The 24251-nt window shown below is 40.5% G+C and overlaps 1 protein-coding gene across 2 annotated transcripts; it reads right to left on the bottom strand.

Moving 5' to 3' along the window:
• Positions 1-33: 33 nt before the first annotated feature.
• Positions 34-24251, bottom strand: Myo81f (Myosin 81F). Of its 2 annotated transcripts, XM_064135743.1 has the most exons (8): positions 23886-24251; positions 17520-17626; positions 14050-14112; positions 9796-10048; positions 7801-9519; positions 7419-7671; positions 7302-7337; positions 34-6978 (listed from the first exon to the last, which is right to left on the bottom strand). In XM_064135743.1, exons 1-8 carry the CDS (start codon positions 23908-23910, stop codon positions 2757-2759), a joined length of 6678 nt encoding a protein of 2225 aa, XP_063991813.1. In that variant the 5' UTR covers positions 23911-24251; the 3' UTR covers positions 34-2756. The 2 variants fall into 2 exon arrangements, with proteins under 2 accessions (XP_063991813.1, XP_063991814.1); XM_064135744.1 differs by lacking the exon at positions 7302-7337 and having other exon boundaries at positions 35-6978.

Raw genomic sequence — 24251 nt, 5'->3', positions numbered from 1 at the left:
TGACAATATCTACCAGGCCGATGGAGCTTGAGTCCAATTAAAAAACTATATCAGAGATTATGGGGGAGATGGACGACGATGGTGAACGTGTCTGTTGGTAAGGCATAATCACAGAGAATAGGGTACCTGGACTTAGGGCCTTATGCTCTAGGACCTCCAGCAGCTGAGAAAAATGCGAAAAACGTAGGAATCGATTCCAGAGCTCCCGAAAAATCGCAAATCGCCTCATGAATGAAACGCCGCTGTATAAATAATTCCTCCATTTTTTTAATATACGATTTTATTCTGTTTATACACAGAGTCGGAGTATATCCATATAATTCATACATAGACGCCTTCACTCGTCCTCGTATGTGTGCGTGGTTTACATAATCAACCCTTATGCCACTTATTTCCATCCCATATTTTAAATGTACGCATTGTATACATTTTATATACAGCCCTTTCAGTTTCTTCCAAGATTCTCATTCATATATAATTCAATAACATTGTCAACCAATTATTTATAATAATTCTAAGCTACGTACGTACGGACGTTCGCATAACTCATATCGTCTTCACGTCTGTGATTACTCCATTCCAGTGTAGTTAATTAATTATTCATTAATTTTACACCTCCCTTTACTCATACACGGATTATTTCGTATTCATGGTAAAAACAATTTTTCGAAGACTAAGAACACCCGATGCGGATCACAGTCTGCCTCTGCACTCATAAAAATTACAAGCCCATGATTTTTCGATTTAATTAGGTAGTCGAGTGGTGAATCGCATTTTGTGAATACGTCGATAAATCATTGAGAAAAATATAAAAAATCATGATAATGCTTTTTTCGGAAATCGAGGTAATGAATGAGATTAATTGCGGACCGTTTTGGTAATTGAAAATTCGTGGGGAGAATATTCACAAATACTAAAATAAGTGCATTGTTCAAAAATGATTGTTTTTTGGGTTAAATGTCATCCAAAAATTTTGTGGTAGCTGTATTGTAAAAAAATGGAAGAATGCACTTATCATAGTTTATCAATTTATAAGATGTAACAACGGTTTCTGTAAATCGTTAAATTTTCAGCACAAAAGGTCTCCCATTTTTCAAAAACCCCAGTACATTTTCAGATATTTGCAAAAAAGTATAAAATCTCACCATTAAACTACACGATATATTTTTTTGTTGTTCAGTGTTAACAAAAATGTGGAGTAGATATGCAGAACACTCGTCTCACGATTTTCAATAAAAATAAAAATGTAAAAAACATACAAATGCATCAATTGGTCCGATAAATGGGGGCTGTTAAATTCCCTCGAATACTCATAAATCGAATCGTCAATTATCAATTATAATCAGTATATTATATACACTTAAGGAGGAAGTCAATTATAACAACCAGCCAGCAGTAAATCTTTGGACATTGAACGTAAAATAGTAATTCATTTAATAATTTACTCTTGGACGTAATCGCGAGGCGTTCCACACAACCTTGCATTACAATTCTCGTAATTAAAATGGTAATTCAACTTGTTAAGATTTACCTCTCCCCCACTGATTCCATCACAACCTAAATAAGTTTTAATATAATTCAATATAATTTATATTTACTCAATGAGTCATTACTACTCGTACTATTTAAGCTAATTATTATTTAATCCTCGCGTTTCAGCGTCAATCAAAGGATTGTCACAAATAAATAACAAATTCCTGTCGAATTGCTATTTCGTTTCTATCGAGATTAACAGAATTTCATTATCTTAGTCGTCATTACTCCTCTTTCCATGATTCTCGTAATGTAATCTCTCGTAATGATTCTCTATTCCTCATATGGCAACGATGTCTGAATTCTTAAATTTATTATTTTTCGAAGCTACGTAATTATGAATGATAATTAACATTGCATCGTTGCGTATAGGAGCAACGTACAGAAAGCTGTACAATTAATTTATTATTCCAGGTAAATTACGCCTATTTGTTTAATTAGAGAAGTGGAGTGAGGAGATGATGCGAAAAAAATGACATGTACCTTAAAAAAAATAAAAAATTATAAATAATCATTAGCGTTAAGTAAAACTTCAAAGATATGACTCTAAATTATATTAATTATAAGAAAGCACGAGCGCATAAATTAAGTTAGCCCCATAGGTCATTGGCTAACTTCATACATAAGACTTTTTCCTCATTGGTCAATGTGTTCGGGGTGGAAAATGCAAATGGTCTAATCATATAATTTTGATAAAAAAGGGAAATTTAGCAATTAAAATTACGACAATGTCTATAAATTATACAAAATATTTCTTGACATTTGCGTCAATTTAGTTAACTCCATAGATTTGTTTAAATAATTTCTATGACAACTAGTCAGTCATCCTTCGCTCCACTTCATCTTAATCTTTCAAAATTACGATTTGAAATGATTTCCGATAAATTCTATTTGATTCAAACTTTTGTAGATTGATATGATACAGATAGAGAGAGATTGAGACAAAAATCTCGTCGGAGTTGATTGATGGAGCATTTAAAAAATCCGCTTTGGTTCCATATTTTCATCGGTAAAATTGATTTAATGGCAGTTGATAACTCGTGTCTTTGACAGCAGTAAAATACTCCTAATTACTTACAATAAATACTGGAAGAAGAATGTACTAGGCTAATTCCTCTCATGCTAATCGTCACAATAGGCCTCATCGGTAAATACATTCAGTACTCCATCGTCATTGATTTGAACAACGAAAAAACATTTTTTTTTGGTTTTAGAAAATTGTTTTAGCTAGCCTGCGAGTGAATGACCGGTGCACCTCGGTGCAATGTTGAGGCCGGTCGGGATTTATGGCCACTCGTGGCTGTGGCAGTGACGTTTATTGGTTGAATTGAGGTCATATGTTGAGGCATACCTGAATCTCTCTTTGGTACTTCTGGTGGTATTTGGAGGACTTCTGTGTATTCGCGTATCAAATTTGCTATTTGACAAGCCTGTGTAGTAGTTAGAATAACCTTGCTCTGTTTCTTATCAGTCCCAGTAATAATCATAAGACAATTCAGCGCAGGACTGTAGCTCAAAATACTGCTGTACTCATAAGTACACAAAGCATTCCTGGACCTGTGTTCCAGTAAATGCAATCCCAGCTGATCGACAGCGAGCCAGAGAACTCTGGGCCAGTTAGAAGTGAATGACTGCATGACATCAAAAATCGTAGCCCTGTGCAGTGGCCACGACTGAATAAAATTCAAGAACGCTTTCTTCGCCTCATTGGGGGTCATTCCCCTGAGGGACTGATGATGCTGAACAATTCCCTCAACACTGATATTGGGAGCTATTCTGGCTGGTAGACAGTGGCTAGCAACGGTCCTGTATTCAGGTCCACTGACAGTATCCAAGCAATCACCCAACTCCAGCTGTGCCTGCAGCGCCGCCAGCATCATCGCCTCCTTCTCAGTGATAGGGAATTTATCAGCTCGTAAATCATGAAGCACTTGGTGATACAGGAGTTCCTTCTCGACAGGATCCCCCAGGTTCATGTACTGATCCAAGAACAAATGTTTTTTGAACAAAAACAGATGATGTCCATGTTTTCGCTGTGGCTGGGCTGATTGTTGGCTAGTTCTATACCTCTCCCACTTGGACATAACATCAGCGATCTTCTCTTCAGGCATGAGAGCCCTGTCAGTGGTGCCTAACACCTCGTAAATAGCATAACCCATTGCAGACTCTCCGAGTCCAATTTTCGCCTTGATGATCTCCATGACATCCCTAGCAGTAGCTGAAGGATGAAACTCCACAGCGTGATACTGTCCGTCCATGAAGTGAAACCTAGCGTAGATAGGTCTTCTGTTGATGGTGCACATGATCTCCTCCCTGCTAGGTGGCCACTGTCTCCTCCTGGTCCCCTGTGTCTTGTACAGACACTTCTCAGCGAATCTCGCGTACTTGCCCTCCTCAGTAACGTAATCACTGGCACATCTCTTAAGATGAGCAATCAGATACTTCCTGATGATTTTCTGGGGCGGGAGAATGACAGAGCAAGCGAGTGATAGGAGTGCCCAGTGTCTAAGATTGACTCTGCTATTGGGATCGGGATGATCAGTCGTCTGTTTGATCAACTGGAGATACAACTCCCCCAGGAGATTCTCCTTCCTCATGCACCTCTCCATCACAGATTGAATCAAATTCACATGCTCATCCTCAACCCTTCTAACTGTATCACCATTCTGTCCCAGTCCAGCGTAAGTCAACACGAGTTGGAAGACAGACAGGGAGATCTGCTCTTCAGGATCGGGTAGCTTAGTGAGACTCTGGGGAATGGCTCCTCTGCTGAAGGCCCAGTAAGCATGAGGGAATCCTTTATAGGTCTCACCATCATCTGTGCTATTTCCATGCTCCTGCCGTAGTTTCTCGATTCTGTGTTTCGATAATCTTCGAAGTGTATTCCTCAGGAAACCACCACCCGAGTCCTGAGGCTTTCTCAGGGCCTCCGAGTCCACTAATGTTCTCCTGCAGTTGACTAAATTGTGATATAAACGAACTCTGTCTTCATTTGTGATGCATTTTGTTCGTTTCGTTGGTGCTTCATTCTCGGTTATCCATCCAGCCAAAGCTGGACAATAACTCACTATCAAACTTCCTATTTCATTCTTCTGGGGTGTCTCGAAGACAAAACATTTGTGAGAGCTATCAGGATTATGCCTGAGGAGGGATATCGTGATGAAGGAGTCACTTGGATCGAGCATTATGCTCTCCACGTCTTGGTAACGATATTCCGAGACGACGAACTTGTCTTCGGGTTTTATGAGCATCAGACCATCACAATTTATTCCCAGAATCAACTGATTACCGTATGACCAGTAGCCGCGATAAGTGACATTGAACATTGTTGTGCCATAGAGGGGATACTGCATCACGCAGGAGAGATAGAGGACCTTAGCTGTGAGTTCAGATCTTCCACAGCCATATTGTTTGTGAGCCTGAGCTATTATTGGCACCCAGACATCGTCTCCTCGAGCTCTGCTGATTCGATAGGGTAGAAAACTGTCAACTTCACTGTAATAATCGAGCCTATCGTTGTCCTTTGGATCACCCAGAGACACTTGAGCCTGGAGGCCCGCTAGTTGCAGGGCCACTTTCTCAGAAACTGGAAAGTCATCGCACTTGACTACGTTGTAAACAGCCTGCGAGTACAACATATTAACCTCCACTGGATCTTGCGATAGCTCACGAGTATTTCGGAAGAGACGACGTTTGAAAACAAAACGATTGTCACCACTGCCCAGAGTCTGATTAGACCCACGACGAAGGGTAGAGAAGGAGGAGGTGGAGGTATTGAGCTTGCACTGCTTCATTTCCCAAGCGGCAATCACGTCGTAGAGGTAATCATGGGCTCGGACGTGCTCCTCACCGTCCGGACGGCTCTGATAGATCGCCCAGCCCTCCAGGGACCTCAGGCCCAACTTCTCAGCAAGTTTGGCAGCAGCATCAGCAGCTGTGTCCGTTGGATGCACATCAATGGCTTTGGTTCTTCCATCGAGGAAGAAAAATCTGCAAACAATGGTACCCAATCTCCTCATTGCTGCAATCTCCACAGTTGAAGGGGGAAACTGTCGACAGGAGACCTTGGTATTCTTGCAATTATCGACGCACCACTGAACGTACTGCCTCAGCTTCCCCTCTAGAGCTAGATTCTTACGTAGGAATGAGACGAAATATTTGTACAGAAGTTTTGATGGCTGGAAAGCGACAATAGCCAGGCAGAGGAGCAGCCAAACCCTCTCCGCCCACTCGGGGTTGGGGTTATTAGTGGCCTGTCTCATGCACTGGACCAGGATTTCATCTCTCATCTCCTCTCGCTCGATTCCATTACTTATTATCGACTGGATTGTCGCGATTTCCTGTTCCAACTTCATCTCCCCTCGGAGGTACTTGCAAAGGTCTCGGAATGTTGAACAGGCAAGGTTGACATTGTCAGGATCGTACATGTGGATATGCGAGTTGGGAATAGTGGAGCCCTTGTAGTAAGTCACCATCTCGTACTTGGGAATAAATTCTATACTCTTACCTCGGGATTTTCGTGTCAGGGTCGCCATTATTGTACCTTCCGGAGATCTCTCATGACTGTTGAAATAGTTTTGGGCGAACTCCACGATGTCGTGATACAATACCTCATTCTCCACGGGTTCTTTCTTGTCCTCAAGCTCCTGCAGCTTCCTCTCAACCCTGAACTTCCTCCTCTGCTCTCTCTCTGGTTGTCCCTGGCCCCCATTCTGCATCCCCTGTACACCGGGTGGGCCCTGGATTTGTCCCTGCCCGACTTGCCCCTGGGCCACAACATTCTGTCCCCCCACGACCCCAACATCGTGACCATTTGGCATCACCTGATGATGTCCTCCATTAGTCTGATGCACCAAATGATGATTTGTGGAGTTTCTGGACTCCGGACGTGAAGGTGGATTATTTATCACCGGTTCCTTCATGATTTTCGTCGCTGGAACAGGTGGAGGTGATGGACAGGTGTCACCATTTGTCTGGGTCGAGTGCCCATTGATACGAATGGGAACACTCGTGTCACTCTCGTCCCTGGGGAGCACTGACTCGTAAATTGGCTCGTTCGTGTCAATTGTCTCACCATTAGTGGGAAGAGGTGGGGGAGGTGGTGGTGGTGGTGGACCTGTGGGCTCAGGTAGGCTGGGAGGGCCCATTTTGGTGCCGTTTCTCGGTGCCTCTGGCGAATTTAGATTCGACATTTTAGAGTCTGATTTTGCAATCATCTCCATCTCCAACTGAATGACACTCTCCAGCTCAGCGTCCAGGTCCTCCACGAGCTCCTCCATTTGCTCTCCAAGTTCTTCTATTGTCTGGTGGGTTTTTGTGGCTTGAACGTCGGAGAGGAAGGAGAATAGGTTGTCGAGATCGACAGATTGGAGCTCGGTAGTTGCCATTTTTGAGTTCAATTGCTCGGCCATTTGGGAAAGGGCTGCGATCTCCTCTTGCGCTTTTCTGGAAATTGGAATTGTTCTTTTGAAGAAGAATTCAGTAATTAAGGAGGATGGATGGTGTTGCGGATGTTAGATTTTTTTGGAACGAAATACTTAAAAGAACGTGTGCGAAATATATTTTTATGGAGAATAATTTCATTTCAAAAAGCTTGGGAAATATCATAATTCAGAGAAAAGTGGATAACCAGAACATGACAACTCATTGTGTTGAACTAATTTCTGGTCGTGTTAACAAAAATAAATAATTAATGCTTAAAGCTTTTGTCATCCAATTAACATTGTTATTGCAGTGCCCGCATTATCGTGCATCCAATCGAGACTCACCCAGGCTCCATTCCAACAATACCATTGTACTGAGCGCTATAAGGCACAAAGGATGATATTTTCTTATCCTCATTGAGGAAAAAGTTATGTAAGAGGTTGAAATGAGAGCTTTCGTACCTTTGACTGTCCTCGAGAGCTTTCTTGTCCTCCATGAGTCGTCTCTCCTCCTCCATACGCTCGCGCTTTCTCATTTCCTCATCCACTCGTCGCATTTCACGTAGGGCTGCTGCTACCTCCCTTGCAAATACTCCACGAAGGTGTGACTGGATCACAATTGTTGCTCGACGCTTTCTTATAAACATTATGCGGAGCTTCCAGCCGCGGTATGCGTGCTGGACTTTTAGGGCTGCATCACGGACACGTCGATAGTCTGCAAAAGGCAATGAACAGATTTTTAAAATTCAATTAAGAATATTATTATTCAGTCTGTTACTTTTGTCACCTTCAACAATTTTTCCCGAGAAAAAAAAAATTATCCGAATTAATCAAGATTGCTCACCCTTTCTCACAACATAAGCTCTCCAGACCTTCTGAATAATAATTGCATTCCTAGTGACGAGTTTATTCCTGGAGTCCTCGAGAGGTTCGTGAACGTAGCTCCTCAAGAAGACTTTAGTCCTTCCAATCTGCCACTCGGTCTCCTCGATCCCTTGGCTCTTAATCAGGCACCTGGTGGCCTCCCTGTCGTCCTTCGGCAACATAGTCCTACCCTTCACGAGACACCTGTACCTCGCAACAAAGTCCGAGAACTGCAGATGAATGGGAAAGCCCTCTTTCCGGATTCTGATGATGTCAAGCATTCCCAGGTACCTCAGCTGATCCAGAACTAGTTTCTCATCGTAATGATTGGCGTTCTTATCCATGTTTGGCTTGATGCACCTGGCGTACCAGGGGGTAGTCCCCTGGAGTACGTCCACAAGTGCCTGGAGCTGATGCCTGAAGGAGTCGCAGAGGGTTGGCTTTCCCTTTGTGGTGCCCCTGGACATTGTCGTGGTACTTCCAGATGCTCTTGCCACAGTGCAACCGAGAAGATCCTGATAAATTGTAATTTCTTGGACGAATTCGTTTGTACTTCTGCTCATGTAATCGAAGAACACGTCCTGTTGAACATCTCGATTCTTATCTACGAAACCTTCTGCTGTGTATGTCACAGCTCCAGCGTAATGTTTGAGTCCAAATTCCTTCTCCCACTTCCTTCGGTCGTCTCCCTTGACATAGCAAGGATGTCCCTCGAATTCGGAATGTAGATTCGTGAGATACGCAGTGTCTGAGCCCTTTGGCATGTGGCACTGCTCCGTCAGCAGTTTAAGGACACACCTCGGTGGCTTTTCAATCAACTCCAGGCACAGTGTATTATCGGTAAACGTAATATGTGAATACTGTATCTCCTCCTGCTTGTACAGCTCCTGCTCAATAGCAAAGACATAGTGATTGAAGAATTTATGGAGCTTCTCGTTTGTGTAATTAATGCAGAGCTGTTCGAAACTGTTGACGGTGAAGTTCTCGAAGCCAAAGATATCGAGAACCCCGAGGAATCTGGAGGAGTCCTGTCCAGGATTTGTGCAATTGTTGATGTGATTGATTAACCAGGCAAATGTCCTCGAGTAGAGGGCCTTAGCCATGGCATGTCGGTTCTCCCTGGCCTCTTGTACCTTCAGCGGAATCTCTGTGATATTCCCCCGGACATTGATCTGCCTCACCAGAACGACTTTCGTGAGGTCCTCGAGCTGAAGCCCCAGGAGAGGTGCAACAGTCTCAACAATTTCAACGTCTTCCTGCGTTAGTTCACAACGTTCACCGTCGACATCTTGAAAATTCAAATTTCCGAGCCACAAAATGGCAGATAGAACTCGGTAGATACCCTCGCACATCTCGGAGGGCACCTGGAGTACGGTGAAGGCCAGTCGAAGGGCGTCGAGTTTCTTGCTGTCTGAGACACCCTCGATCTTGGTGCAACCTGACTGATTGAGGTACTTGTACTTCGATGCTGGCAGCAAGTGATATTGCTCGGCAAACTCTCGGTCTTGGATTCCACCCTCGACTAATTGGTAGAACACGTGGTAGTTCCGTTCCCCTGGGCTTTGAAAGGTTATACGGGACTGCTCCAGGAGGTAGTCCTGGATAATGCAGCCTTTTATCATCCATTTTGAGTCGAAACAGACCTGCATGAATTTTCCGAAGCGCGAGGAGTTGTCATTGCGGACAGTCTTAGCGTTTCCTGAACAAAAATTGAGGAATTCTTTGGCTTCTGAGAGTTTCGAGACGTTCAGGGAATTTAGTGATTTAGGAAGATAGTTTCTATGGATAATTTATTAGATCAATTAATTAGAAGAGAACCGGAGGAAAGGGTTATTTATTTATTTGTTGAGGATCCAATACTTTTGAACGTCCTAATAATCCCTTCTGATTATTCTGGTCTATCCGTTGGGTTTTAATTTATTTACCTGATTTGAAATTAATGTCTATGAACTACTGAATTGTTTGAGCAACTTACCGAAAGCTTCGAGGATTGTATTAGCTTCTAGAATCTGTTGCTCAACCCAAGTATCAACATTACTCGTCACCGAGCACAAATACTGGAGTATGAACTTTGTTGTCTCAGTCTTGCCAGCTCCACTCTCCCCAGAAATAACACAAGACTGATTACTCTCGGTATTTCGGAGTGATCGATAAGCAGCCTCAGCCAGGGCGAACACGTGAGGCTCGAGGGAGCCCATCTTCTGGCCATGGTACCTGTGCACGTGATCCTAAAATCAAATAAATAATTGTGTTGCAACATTGCAGACGAAAAAATGAAAAAAAACGACAAATGCAGAGTTTACCGAGTGTATTTTGTAAATATTTCCGAAAGTAAGGAGTTTCGAAACTAGTTTGCAGGATTATTGATCAATTATCGAGACAAGTGACCCAGAAATAATCGGATCAAAAATATCGAGGGCATGTGAAAGCCTAAACCCTTTAGTTTAAAAAAATGGGGCAGATGTGGAGGAAATGGAGCAGAAATATCTCGGTGATTTGCTGAATTGGGAAAAGAATTATGGGACCATTAGTCGAAAGGTCAGGCCCTTTATATACTCTGGGCGGACGAAAATACCCAGTAGAGAATATAGAATTACCACGAGGTACCTGAAGCTGGCCACAGCCAATGTAAAGAAAATTCCACAATTTTTAAAAATCCCCCAACGTCATACCTTTCCGACTTAATTTCGTTGAAAGGTGAATAGAAAAGTAATTAATGACGAAATAATAGTACATTTCGACACGAAACCCTGCGTAATGAAAATATTATCTGATGGACGAATCTCCCATTTGATAAAGTAATAAAATGATTTGTTTTTTCACTTCTGAATGACATCCAGTGGCATAAATAATATTGTCATCCCCGTTATTAACGACACCATTAATAACGATTAACAACACGCCAACAAGAGTGTAATTACACCTGATGAGTTGTCTGACTGTAATAATTGTCATACCACTGCACTCCAGTGCACTAAATCCCCTGGAGAAACCTTGGAAATCGTTCAGAACCACGCGAGATATCGAATAACTCGATTAATCCGGGTTAGTAGACTATTTCCCCCGAGATATGAAGGGGGTTAAGGGAAACAAGACCACAGCCACTTGACACTTCCCTTCCGCAAGAATTAAAAGAGGGAAAAGTGTCGCAACCCCTTCTGAACACATTCCCATATGCTTCAGAGCAATCAGATGCAGCAAACAATTTTTTCCTCATTTACAAATGAAGTCCCATCAATGAGTCCCCAAAAAAAATATAAAAAATCGTCAATTTCAAGAACGATTTTGAAAAAACAACCTCACATATCTTTTCCACCCCTTTTATTATCGATCGTCAATGGAATCAATGTTCTTCCTCTTCATCATCCTCATCGTCATCATGAAAAAGCCTTTTCATGATCCAAATGCTGATGATGGAGAACCGGTGAACGAACGATACCGATAATACACCAAGTCCCGTTCCCAATTCACGTCGATGCTTCCCCGAGTGTCATCGTGATTAGTGCACTAGAGTCGGGTGGGCTTGAGAGTGCATGCCGCCCCCTACCCCTCGGCCCTATCACCCCCGGGCTTTTCCATTCTCATTCCCTGTAGCGGTGTGCCCTCTTGTCCTCACTCGGTGATGAAACGACGACTTCAGGATTGTGAACTCGCATGTCGTCGACCGGTGAAAGGTGGGATGAGGGCAAAAGCCACGGCCTATTTCCTTACTGGGTCATACCTCGTTAACAGATGGGGGATGAAACGATTATCATGGATGAATTCATCCTCATGGATGATTTCATCAGCTGTGAGCACTGGGAGTACGAGAATACGAATGAGTAGATTTTTACGGAGTTGAAATTGGGAGAAAGAGGAGACGTGATAAAGCTCTAGATGACACCGTTTGATGATTTGATGGTGAAATGTAAATAGCTGATCCGGTGATGTTGGGCCTGGGGGGCGACCCCCAGAAAGTTCAGAGGGTTTCTGCTTCTGGAAGAACCAAAAGGGTGAATTGTCTAAAATTTCCCTTCAGGAAAAATTATCTGATAATTTTGTTTGTTAGTGGGATAAACCTGAGAGTTCGCAGAATATTTCAGATTTCTTCGAGTTTGTTTATAAAATCGCAAAAAAATATTTCTGATTGCGGATTATGTGAGTAGTTCCGTAATTTTTACTGAATATTTCTATCTGTGTGTGTGCTGCGAAGCGATCAATACGCAGGGGCGTGCACCGCACCACCATCCGCCCTTTCTTCCTGATATCCTCGAACCCACCTCGTTTCCATTGCATTAGACAGATAAAAAGCCCATCAAATCAGTCAAAACAACAGTCAAATAATTGAAAAATCTAAAAATTTCCAGAAGTCATTTCTGGAAAAAGGTATATCGACTCTTCCAGAGTTTATATCCATCAGATTCAAAAAATGAGTATCAGGAAACCGAAAATGGCCTCTCACGAGATTTGATCGGCTGAAACGGTCCAAAGGGTCGTCTTCAGGGGGTATGGGGGTCTCTCATTCACTCACCCCTTTCCTCAACCCTTTTCTCTCAATTTTGGGCTTTCCCTCGACTTCACAGAGAAAGTTTCCAGTTCTCAATTGATAAAATTCTTGGAAATTTTTATTTTTCAATTAAATAATTAATTTTCTAGTCTCAGTAAAACGTCTGCTAGAGCCATTAGTTTCTTAAAATAAGTAACTCAATTCTGGAGACGGGAAAATGTTTTTCTCCGGGTTCGTACTCCCCATCGGTTATATATCGCAGTCTGAGGAGTTCGAAGGCCGCATATAGACTGTTTTTTCATTAATCTCACGTCTCCAGAAATATCTTCAAGACTGCAATTCCTCAGTTATCGTCTCGCCCTTGTCCTCAAACGACACCAGCTAATGGGCGGATACACGTGGCCCCACGAACGGGAATAAACAAATGATAATAAATGTTAATCTTGGAAGAGTTATATTATCTCACTGTGCAGAGGATGATCTCTTTGAAGAACTTGATGGGTTTTCCCTGAAGGAATTGCCTTTCTCTGGGGGTTATTGAGCTCTGGGGGAAAGTGCTCTGAGGTTTTGGGGGCAATCGAGTGGCTTTTGGGATATTTGGGACTAAATTAAGTGTCTTGTATATTTGGAGAGTAGGAGATTGTGGCCCTCCGAATTATTTTGTAAATATCGTCAGAGCAGAAGAAAAATTGGAGGAAATTTGAAGGCAGTTACCCAGGAGGATAATTTTAGAGGGAAAAACCTGATATTTTTCCCAATGGAGTATCTCATTTTAAAAGCTCGTAATTAAATCAGAAATATCCTGGAAAATTCTTGAATCGATTTGCACCCACAATTCGCAGAAAAGTTGTTAAATTTTAATTAAAAACTTCTCTCCCAGCGACGTCCACTCTCCGACCAAATAAAAAGCGAATAATTCTCGAAAATGTCGTTAATCCTCTGGAAAAATCTCCAGTTTTAACAAATCCACAATTATCCCCATTCCATAATCCCAAGCGAAGAGTCTAAAGAACACTGAAACCCTCAAGGATTCACTACCAAAAGCTTTTCTACTCCTCTTCTTTTGTAATTTTTATCCCGAGGGCTCTCATGCTCAAAACACACTCACACTATTCCCCAGAGTCTTCCTGGATACACAACAACTGTACAATCATCGTGTCTGTGTAAACGGGAAATTCATACCTCCAGATTCCTCGACCTAGAAAGCATCTCTGAAAGCGATCATCCTGTGCACTGTACATTCGCCTGTGCAAAAGCTCATCGTCGCACTTCCGTTTCCTGTTGCTACGGTAAACACCCGTAAAAGCTATAGTACCATCTCAATGTTTCATTCCCCCTCCCTTTGCTGATTAATTCTGCACGATATGTTCGATCTGATTGATTTATCTAACAATCTCTCGATAATTGAAAATCTATTTTCGTCAATTAATTCAATTGTGGCCCAGTTTACGGACACTTTTTTCACGATTTTGGGAGTATTTTTCGGAACGCATCAGTTATTCAGAGTTTTTTGTTTATTTATGAGGCTTAAATTATTGCAGAAAAGATTGACACGAGCCACGCGTCTTGGGATAACTAATTATCTATTCTGTAAACGCACTTCCGGTGTAAAAGTACTTCTCCACCAATCATTTACCGACAGCCTTAAAAGTAACGCCAGCAACTTGTGGTCGGAAATGCATCACTGCACGGGCTGGTGACGTAAATTTAAACATTCGAAGGTTTTTTAATGTATTCACTCACCATTGTGTAGACATCGACCTCTTTGTATGGGTTGACTGCCACCAGAATCGATCCTGTGTATGTCTGTTTTGATACTTGTTAAGGAAACTTCGTTAAAGGGACGAGAATATCGTTTACATAGAATTATAAAAGTGAATTCAAGTTAAGCGAAGAGACTAAGCCAATCCAATCAATGCTTCTTCATTTTATATACATAATATACTATATTATGTATAATAAACATGTTATTATATATCAAGACGAAGATGGCATCGTCTCAATACATAATAAATACATTATTACACATAATAAATTGTATTCTCTATGAAGACGATGTCTTCATTGTCTTAATAAATAATAAAAAATTTTTATACATAATATAATGTAACATATAGTATTATCTCCTATTATATATATTATAATTAATCCCACGAATTTTTTTGTTACCGACATTTGACAAAAGACTATTTTTGCCTCACGACTGTCACTTTCTCAGCTCGAGAATTTTTCCGCTCCTCGACAGGGAAATGAGAGACTTTTTACCAATGAAAATTGAACGATTTCTCCCCAGGACTCCCCTTTTGCATAATATAACTCGCATATTACCCCACGGTACACGTCCAAGGGACAACGGGGCGCTTTAGCGTGACGTCATTGCCTGTCGTGTTCTCTCTCATTCGCAACTTTGATGGGCCCACCCCATACATGGGGATCCGAGGACGATGAGTCACTGGTGTATCGTAGCAAGGGGGTAATACACCCATAACCGTCACCGCGAGTGATCGCTGAGGGGGGGAGAAACGGGGGGACTCAAGAGCATTGCCAAAAATGAACAACAGACGGGCCATTTCTCGTCTCCACATATAAAATTCACTTGAACCTTTCGAGACACATATACCTGTACATATAACGGTAAACATAGATAGGTAAATATGTATAGTTAAATATATATAGTTTCAGAATCTTTTGCAAGTGAAATTACGAGTGAAAAAAAATCTCTATCAGTTTATTTGGAAAAATTATGTCGAGGTAAATTTAGTTAATCTTTTTCCCCTCCCTTAGTGATTTTGTTTACTATCGTCTCGAATATCCACCCTTTTCCGTCTTCCATACCCTAATTTCCGCACACCCAGTTGAATACTGCAAACAACGACATTCTAGACTCATCCGGAGGTCAGAGGAAATACCGTTAGCAAAAAAAAGCGAATTTTATGGATAATTTCGTGGTTTTTCTTTGAGAAAGATCATTAACTTCGATGTGGAAAAATAATAGACTAAGAATTCACTGAAATATGTACATGTATAGCATAAAAATATAAACTAGATGCATTCAAATCGCATTTTTGGGTCAGTTGATATCCAGGATTTAAAGCTGACTGCTACCACCAGATAATCTGTCTTCTTTTTCCACTTGACTAGTGACTCCTGGGGAATATAACTGACATTTAGATTTTACATTCAATCGTCATACGTAGCATTCATCCCCACTAGTGCCATATCGACCTCACCCTCTTGCCCGAAATCTATCCATTCCCTGATATTGAGTTAACTCCACTCCTCACAGGATTGAAGGTGGAGCTGGGGGATGGTAACCTCCGGAGTATCCAGAGTGACTAATGGTAATCGAATTGGTGAGTTTATGAGAAGACGGGAATCCCAGGATAATTCACCGTGTGCATAAAAAAAATTAATCAAAGTGATTGGCTAACGATGACTGAGTCAATCGAGGATCAGATTTGGGGACAAATAAAATTGTTTGACTCTAGTAAATTAATTATGATAATAACTGTACGGGTAAGCTACGGTGAAACAATAATACATTTAACAAATTAATTGGGGGATTTTTCTGATTCAAACTCGTTTAAAATGTGATCACTAAAAAATTCGAAAACGATTGACAATAAATTATCGTCCCCTAATTACGTAGGTGTGAATACATTTTTTTCCGATACTTAACGAGATCATAAAAAAATCATACTGCTGTTTGTAATAAAAATATTCCATCGAGTTTGATCCCACACTTTCACGTCTCTGTTTCCTCACTCTAAATCCCCATTATCGTCCCACACGAGCTCCACACGTAACCAGGAAATTCTGCAACTGCTGCGCTCATTTATATCTCTGAAAATTGCACAAATGAATCGGGAATTGCCTCATTAGTGTCTCTAAATAATGCATCACTCTTAGGGCTGCATTACCAGGAGACGTCTGAAGCATTGACACGACAAATGAAGAAGAGACTCCTTGAAAAATTGAATTTCAGAAATGGCCTAATGACTAACCATCACACCGGGATAATCAAATAATAATTGAACTAAACCATCGTCGGGAATGTCCTCGAGTTGGAACAGGAAGGGATAAAATGATTGAGCGACTGCTAAAAATTAAATGTCCAGGGCCACTGACCATTGATTCAGTACATGTTCTCATTAAACAAAATCAGAATATGAGATACTCAACAATTATTGGATTCCCAGAAATTAAAGAGCTAAAAATAAAGAGAAACGGAATATGCCATCAAATCATTGTACATAATCTACTGTAGATTACTACATTACTAACAAAATAAAATAAACCATCGTCATGAACAAATTCACCACTTCCCAAACGAATTGACTCAACCTCCGGCCTAAATGAGGTAATCGTCTCTACAATGTCTCTGGGCTGATGAACCGGTGGTTCGCCTCAAGCCCAGTGGAGGATTAATAATCCGATTGGCGTGATAAGAAAAGATGAGCCTCAATTATTCCCATTATCACCTGGATTACACAACCCCGAAGACGAAGGAAAGGGGTTGAATAAAAAAAAAAAATGGAGAATGTGGGGTGAGAGACTGTTCGCGTCATCTTTGGATGCTCAGTCGGTCGCTCGGTCGGAGGTTTTTGACAAAAACTCGGTTGAGATGAATGGGGTTGCTCCAGAGTGAAGAAGGGTGGTACGACCAGCTGACTGCGGGGGAATATGTCGCCATGGCAACCGCTACAAACCCCCGGGAGAGGCGAACTCCACCCCAAACCAAAATTCATATTCAACGTCACTCGTTTTGTTTCTATTTTTTTTGTTGGGCTTTGTTTTGGGGGTTTTTTCGTGTGGATGGAGACACCGTAGGGTGCTCTCTTCATGCGTTATTGTATGTGGCTTTTCACGTTGTATTCGCGGGGGTGGGAGGGTTGTGGGGTAGTCCTCAGAGGTTTTTAAAATCGAGTTGGTGGATTGTAAATGGAAGATTTGGTAGATTTCGAGAATAACAATTTTTAAATATTTTTTCGGTCCCAAATGCAACAATTTTTATGTTCAAAACTTCATTAGTTATCTCATTTATATTTTTTCTAATAAATCCCTTTTGCCTAATACTACATACTTAATAATAAAAATATTCAGTTAAATTAAATATTGATTTCAAAATTCAGTAAGTTTTTTCTAGTTTCATCAGTTGGTTCTATCCTAATCCCTAATTAAACTAAATTAAATCCACCTCATTAAAAGGATACGTAGATTTGATCTCGTCCATATCGCACTTGCAGATTCCTATTGATTCCCCTCTCGTCGATGTCACTGATGACAGTCATGTCCGGCACACCGGACTCTGGACTGGAGCCTGAAAAAAAAAGGGAATGGATTATCGGAAAATTGTTAGTGTCAATGAAAGTGTGAAATAAATTTGTTCCTCGATAAATAGAGAAGAGAGAATTGAGGACTGGGGACGCAGGTGTTTCGCGGTGGTTTCCATGCACCTGCGGTAGACTGAGACAACCGCTCGACACCTGCCATCCCATCACCATTGCATTCATATGTGTTATTCAAGGACATGTCCAGCTGATACCCAAAAATATCGGCTTTCGCGATTTCTCCGCAGCGATTAAAATCTTTTCCTTTGGCAAAATGGCAAATGTTTTTTGTGCACAATTTCCGGATGTTCAGAAGATATTTTTCGATTTTTCCCTGTCATTTGACAGAGATAAATTACATTTTTGGTATCTTCCTCTGAACCGACAAGTGTCAAAGATATTTGAACCATAACGTATGCCCTATTTTGTTTAATTCTCTCAGAAGTATTAAATTACTCCAGGAAAATATGTTTTGTTTCTTGAATCGAGTTTATCGTTCCCGCGAAATTAATGTCACCGTACTCTCCGGAAACGGATACACTAGATCCAACTGGTCTGATAAGGAAACCGACAACCTCGAAGATAAAGATGCGGCACGCGCAACTCACTGGACACATTCATTGCTTGTGAAGAGAAAAGTTGGCTCGCAAAAATTTAAAAAAAATTCATGAAAATCACAAAACAACGAAGGGGAGCTCACGAATATTTAAATGCCAACTCGACGCCCTTTGAGGTTTTTTTAAATCGTGGGAATGAGCAGCGAATGTAGAATATACTCTGGGAGGGGATTAAATTAAAATGAAAGAATTCGTGGGAATAAATTTATTTTTCTATCTAAAAATATTTTACAGTCATTTTCCTTTAGCCCTTCCCAGGCTGTTGTCAAAGAGAATTTCTGAAGCTCCACCTTTCAATCGATAATTAAATCGTTTGTTAAGTAATAGAATCGTCAATTAACAGATCAAAGGGCTTTAATTGCTTCTGGAGATTGAAAAACAGATGAAATGTCAGATTAGTCCGGTAAATAAACTGAGAGAAAATTCTCTTTCTTCGTTTCATTAAATCTCATTCGTGTGAATCTTCAATTCCGTTTACGACACATCTCACAGCCCTTTTATCAATTCCATAATTTTATCTTCGTTCATTCCATGAACCCAGCGTGTGTTTGCGTGTCAAAAGCACATGAGGGCCATTGATAAACACGAAAAGCCCTTGACCAATTTTCTCCCATTTTTTTCCCACAATTTTTCGCAAGTAATCTCACTTCACTCTCATTTCATTATGATAATTAATTCAATCGCCGGGACTTCGTGACTGTTTTGATTTACGTTGAATGACGATACATTAAACGAGATGATGAATATAATTCAATTGTACTGAAGCACTTGATGACAGACAGAAACACGTCGTATTCTTCATAAATGACTGGGTAGAATTTTTTTTCAATTTTTGTTCAACTTTTTTTCAATTATTGTCAGTTTATTTTGAGTGACATCGGGAGTCAAAGAACATCAATTTGGAGAATGATCTCCCCTCTCTCCTGAATTCCTCGTGTGACTTTTTATTTTTTCTTAGATTATTTAACGGTCGATAGTTCAGTGAAGGGTTTGACAACATAATCAGAAACACATCCCCTTACGAAAAATAACGGAGAAGAATTATTTTCAAATCTTCTACTTGTGATCCAGGGGTATACGATATTTAGGCTCCGAAAATTCGAAATGGATTCGAATGGAAACACCGATACTTGTGTTACATTGTTGTACTTCGAAGGGGATTCGGAGAGCTGGAGTGTATGGAAATTCGAGTAGAGTTTCGGGGGACAGGTGTCCCTCACGAGACCGCCAGGTAGAGAACTATAAAAAGAATGGAACCGACTGGATCCCGAGGAACACGCACTCACCAACTGTTGGAGATGAAATAAAATGTTCTCCCATATTTTTATTTCCCTGAAATGTCAATTTCCTCAACACCAATTAATCATCTGTTAATTATTTTTGAAAGGAACCGATTTATAACTAGAAAATGTCGTCTCCTGGGGAATATAAATTCATAAAACCTGTTACAAAATTCAGTGATAGTTCCATAAAATTGTTTATCACCAGATTTAACTCTGGAATTCCCCAAAAACTACTGTACTATAATTTATATCGACTATTCGAATGTTTATCGAGAGTCAGTTTCACTGAATATTTCGATCCTATGAAATAAATTGTTAGTGTAGAATAAACAAAATTTTTCTTTTACAAAACCAAAGGCCATGAAATTAAATGAAGTGACCAGAAAAAAATAAATTTTAATATCTTTTCAACCCAAAACGATAAATCTCGTCGAAGCCCTAAAACTTTAATGCACCCCAAACACGAGGGATTCCCCTGAAAAATTCATGAAATTATCCCCACGAAAAAAAAATCTCCAGACAATCGGCATTAATCCAATTTTCCCTAGCCACAAGTATCACTAGAATGAATTCACCAGTGAAATGTGTTACATCCACGAGTACCTCCAGCATTTAATAATTTCGTTTCTCCAGCAGTTCCAGGGATCTCTGGAGTGCACAGTCCCGTGTGTTTTACCCCTCGTGATATTTGGAGCGTGTGTGATAATGCAGAGGGTGGATATACGACTAGACAAACCGGAGGTGAAGGGAATGAGGGTAGTACAGAACTGTCTGCTCACCCTCAGCCCTTGTGGGATGCATTCACGACAAATAAAACTCTTCCCTCTTCGGTTTAATTTTTCACTTGAAAAGCCTCGTCTTGTGCATTTCAACCACTGGCGCTCTGAGGGCGCATTTCACCCTCGTTCCCCACATTTTTTTTTTTCGACACGTGCACTGGGATAAATTCTTGGAATTCCCCCGAACAATTAAAGCGTTTACGTTTATTTAATTGAGAGGGTGACACGAGCGATGAAAATGAGGGAGGAATGACTGAATTATCAGTTGAATTAATTAAGTTTTTCGTTATTATTTTGGATTATTTTACTTTTTATTTTATCGGATAAATTTTATTTACGAATTTTTAGTTTATTGATTTATTTATTTATTGATTTATGCATTTATTTGGATCATGACATCCTTGGAACGCGTCCGCCAATCTTTATAAATTCCATCGCTCCGCGTCACCCACTAATTGCCCAAGTTTAAGTATCTAATTTCCGGTAATTACGCGCCTCGTCGGAAAACGATTGAGCAAAGTGATTTACGGAATAAAAATGGATTGAAAAAAAAACCAAGGAGGGACATGAGGGGCCCAGGTTACTCATGTGTCTCACCTGGATGACTCACGAAGACGAAAAAATTCCGGGGAAGCCCCGGATGCTGAAGATGAATCAACTTTTAAATTCCCAGAATTATTTCGTGATGATGATATGACAGAAATGTAATTTTCTACTTTATCCAGATAAAAATAAAAATGCAATTCAGAGATTTCCCTGGGGAAATCATAATTTTTTAATTTAAGGCGCGTTAATTTTGTCGAAGGAAAAATGCTGAAAATCCGGAACCCATTGACGTAAAAATCGAGGTCACTCGAATCATTCATCGACTAATTCTCCGGTTGTACATATGTACCCCATGTTGGAAAGTCCCATTGAAGCCCACGTGCTTCGTAAATATCGAATAAAGGCGCGATTCACGAGAGTATATTCCTAAAACGACCAATATTTCCAAAGGTGATTAATAATTCTGTCGCGTTTGTTCGGTGAAATTGACTTCCCGTCAGTCCACCTATGAAACGTTTCTTTGTACGACATTTCTGAGGATCACGTGAGGACTAAAATTATCAACAGCCGGGTTCAGTTGATGATAAATACATGTGGAGAGTTTACATAAAGAGCGAGGTCATGGAAGTTATTCTTTTTTTGCCCTTTTACCTCATTTTTTTTATCCTTTGGCGCAGAAGTAACATATCTGGGGCACGTCATTTATCAAAAGAAAAGGGTAGGAAGTTGTGGGAGACGAAGGGTGTTAATAACTCCACCCTTTAGTGTAGGAAAAAAACTTAATGGCAATAATTTTTTTAGGTATTTTTTTTCTGAAATTTCTCATGTGCAGAAATTATTTTAAAAAATGTTGTTTTTCATCCTGTGAAGGGAATGGTTTTTTTCTCAACTAAATTGACGCCTTTGTGAGTTTTAAAAAGGGTTTTTTTCATAAAAAATTGTGTGCGAGCTCGATAATTACCGGACTAATTGCGAAAAAAAATTTACTTTGATTGTTTCGGTTGTTCCACCAGAAAAAGCTTCCTGATATTAACTGCAGAACTGCTTCATTACTAACGTATTTAGGTAATTACCGGAAATTTGGTACTCCATATTAGAGCGCTTAGTGATTACTTAATTAGGGTAATTACCCCCTAATGAGTGATTTTATCAAAAAAGAATAGACAGTGCTGCTCTCCTGGCAGTGCTACCAGAAAAAGACTCGTGACATTCGCTGTAAGACTTTCATTATCAAGATAATCAGACAATTAACGAAAATTTTTGTTTTTAATCCATTTAAAAAGCACTTGGTGATAGCTAGGTTATCCCCTAACGAGTGATTTTATCGAACAAGTCAGAGCATTCTTTCCTCGAGAATCATTTTTCGGAATGAGAATTTTGTCATTATTTACTCCACAAACTCCAAATTTTTTCAGGACATTTCATTGATTTTTCTGTCAAACCTGAGATATTTCGCGATAAATTCCAGATTACGCTTGTACTTTGTTTTTGTGTAAACACGCGGAAGGTTCCCCTCTGCAAGATGTGATTTAATCACTTCTGGGGGAATAGAAATGATACGAAGGCGTTTCCAAACTCTTCCTGAATGAAAAAAAATTGTACGTCTGCAACTTCCCCATCAGAAAAGTTTTTTCAACATGTCTATGGAAATGAGAAGTGCTCATTACCCCAACAACTAACGAAATTTAATATCAAGCTTCAATTAGATAGTCTGTAATTACTTAATGATCCCCAGAAGGAGTGACTTTATCAAAGGAAATGTCAGAAGGCGTATCTCGTTGATAATTCCCACGTAAAACAGTTAATTACAAAAATGAACTAATTTTCATTCAAGAATTTTGGTTTCTCACGATCAGAAAAAAATTCTAGCGTTCACTAAATATATTTTGAACAAGAACACATATTTATCACATGCCAAAAAATATTTTTGGCCATTCAATGTTCAATGGGATCATCGGTATTTACCAATGACTCATCGATTCCCTCTGATTACGCCAAATTCCCCCCTCGACATTTTATTTATCGCAAAAATGCCCGTCACGTCCGCTCTTTATTGCATCACTACAGGTATACACTGAAAATCGTACAGTCGAGCTGGTGAACACCAGTGAATACTGGTTGTGCAAAAAATTATCAACTCCCTCCCCTGTCTTTCAACGGAAAAGGGGCTCAACATCCTCAACTCTCCTGGGGTAATGCCAGGTAGACGTCGATGAAATAAAATAGAATGAGACACTAGACTCACAGGGAAAAAAGAAAACATCCTTCCAATTTGTCTGGACCTCTTTCGGGTCAATGCCATCTTCATTTCCAGATGTTACCCTCTCCCATTAAAAGAACCTAGACAATATTCCAGGGCAGACCAGGGGACGAACGTCGAATTGGTAGAAAAGAAATCGTAAAGCGAAATAAATTGAATGTTAGCTTGTGGATGAGAGAAACTAGAGCATAAGAAAATTTTTGAAATCAGTTTATTAAAATATTTATTAAGGGGGAATGGAACCCTGGCATCGATAGAAATTCATCAACTCTCATTTATCTTATTAAATTGTTGAAATAAATGAGAGTATCACAATTTATGAACTGGAATAATTAGCAATACAACTAAAAATCCTCGAGAAAACTGATTGACAGTCACCACTACACTTCACCCTTCCATTCCTCTGCTGAATGAAAACAAAACAATAACAACGACCAACGCGAATTGATACCATTCATCCAAGCACATCAATACATTCTCTTCAAGCTGAAGGAACTGTGTACGTTCCAGGGAGTTTCCTACCCTGGAACTCCACCCCGAAACACCCACCAATTATAACAAAGCCTAAAAAATAAGATTAAAAACTGCAGACTGACTTCCCTGCACCCCATCAATATGCTGGCTTCAACCTCAATAAAACCTGAATATGTTGAATTGTTATGAAGTCGATGGCCGCATAATAACAAACGAGGAATCGATCACCAGTAAACAGTTGGACACAGGGGGTATTAACCCCCACTGATAATTATAAGAGTGGATCTTACCCTGCGTGAAATGCTTGGCAACCATAGTCGTTTGTTATCAACCCCCTTGCATAAGTAATCCACACCCCCGACCACTGGACAGGGTTAAACCTCCACTCAAGACACTTGCTTCACTGTCACTGCACTCTGTTCACTATTATTTCACCGACTTATTTGTCCACACCGGCCATGTCACATATTCAGTGAATTTGTGATGATGTCACGATTGTCGATCGAATGATGATTTTTGTCGTACAAAAACGATGTTGCTTTATTCGTGAGTTTGCTCGGTTCAGTTTGAACAACACGAGGATGATGAGTAGTTCCGGGAGATGCAGAAGATGTACAGCATGCCCGACAGTTGCCACCCAACTGACGACGCGACGC

This window comes from Diachasmimorpha longicaudata, chromosome 16 (assembly GCF_034640455.1).
Source record: "Diachasmimorpha longicaudata isolate KC_UGA_2023 chromosome 16, iyDiaLong2, whole genome shotgun sequence".
NCBI classification, from domain to species: domain Eukaryota; kingdom Metazoa; phylum Arthropoda; class Insecta; order Hymenoptera; family Braconidae; genus Diachasmimorpha; species Diachasmimorpha longicaudata.
This window is presented reverse-complemented; position numbering and strand designations above follow the sequence as displayed.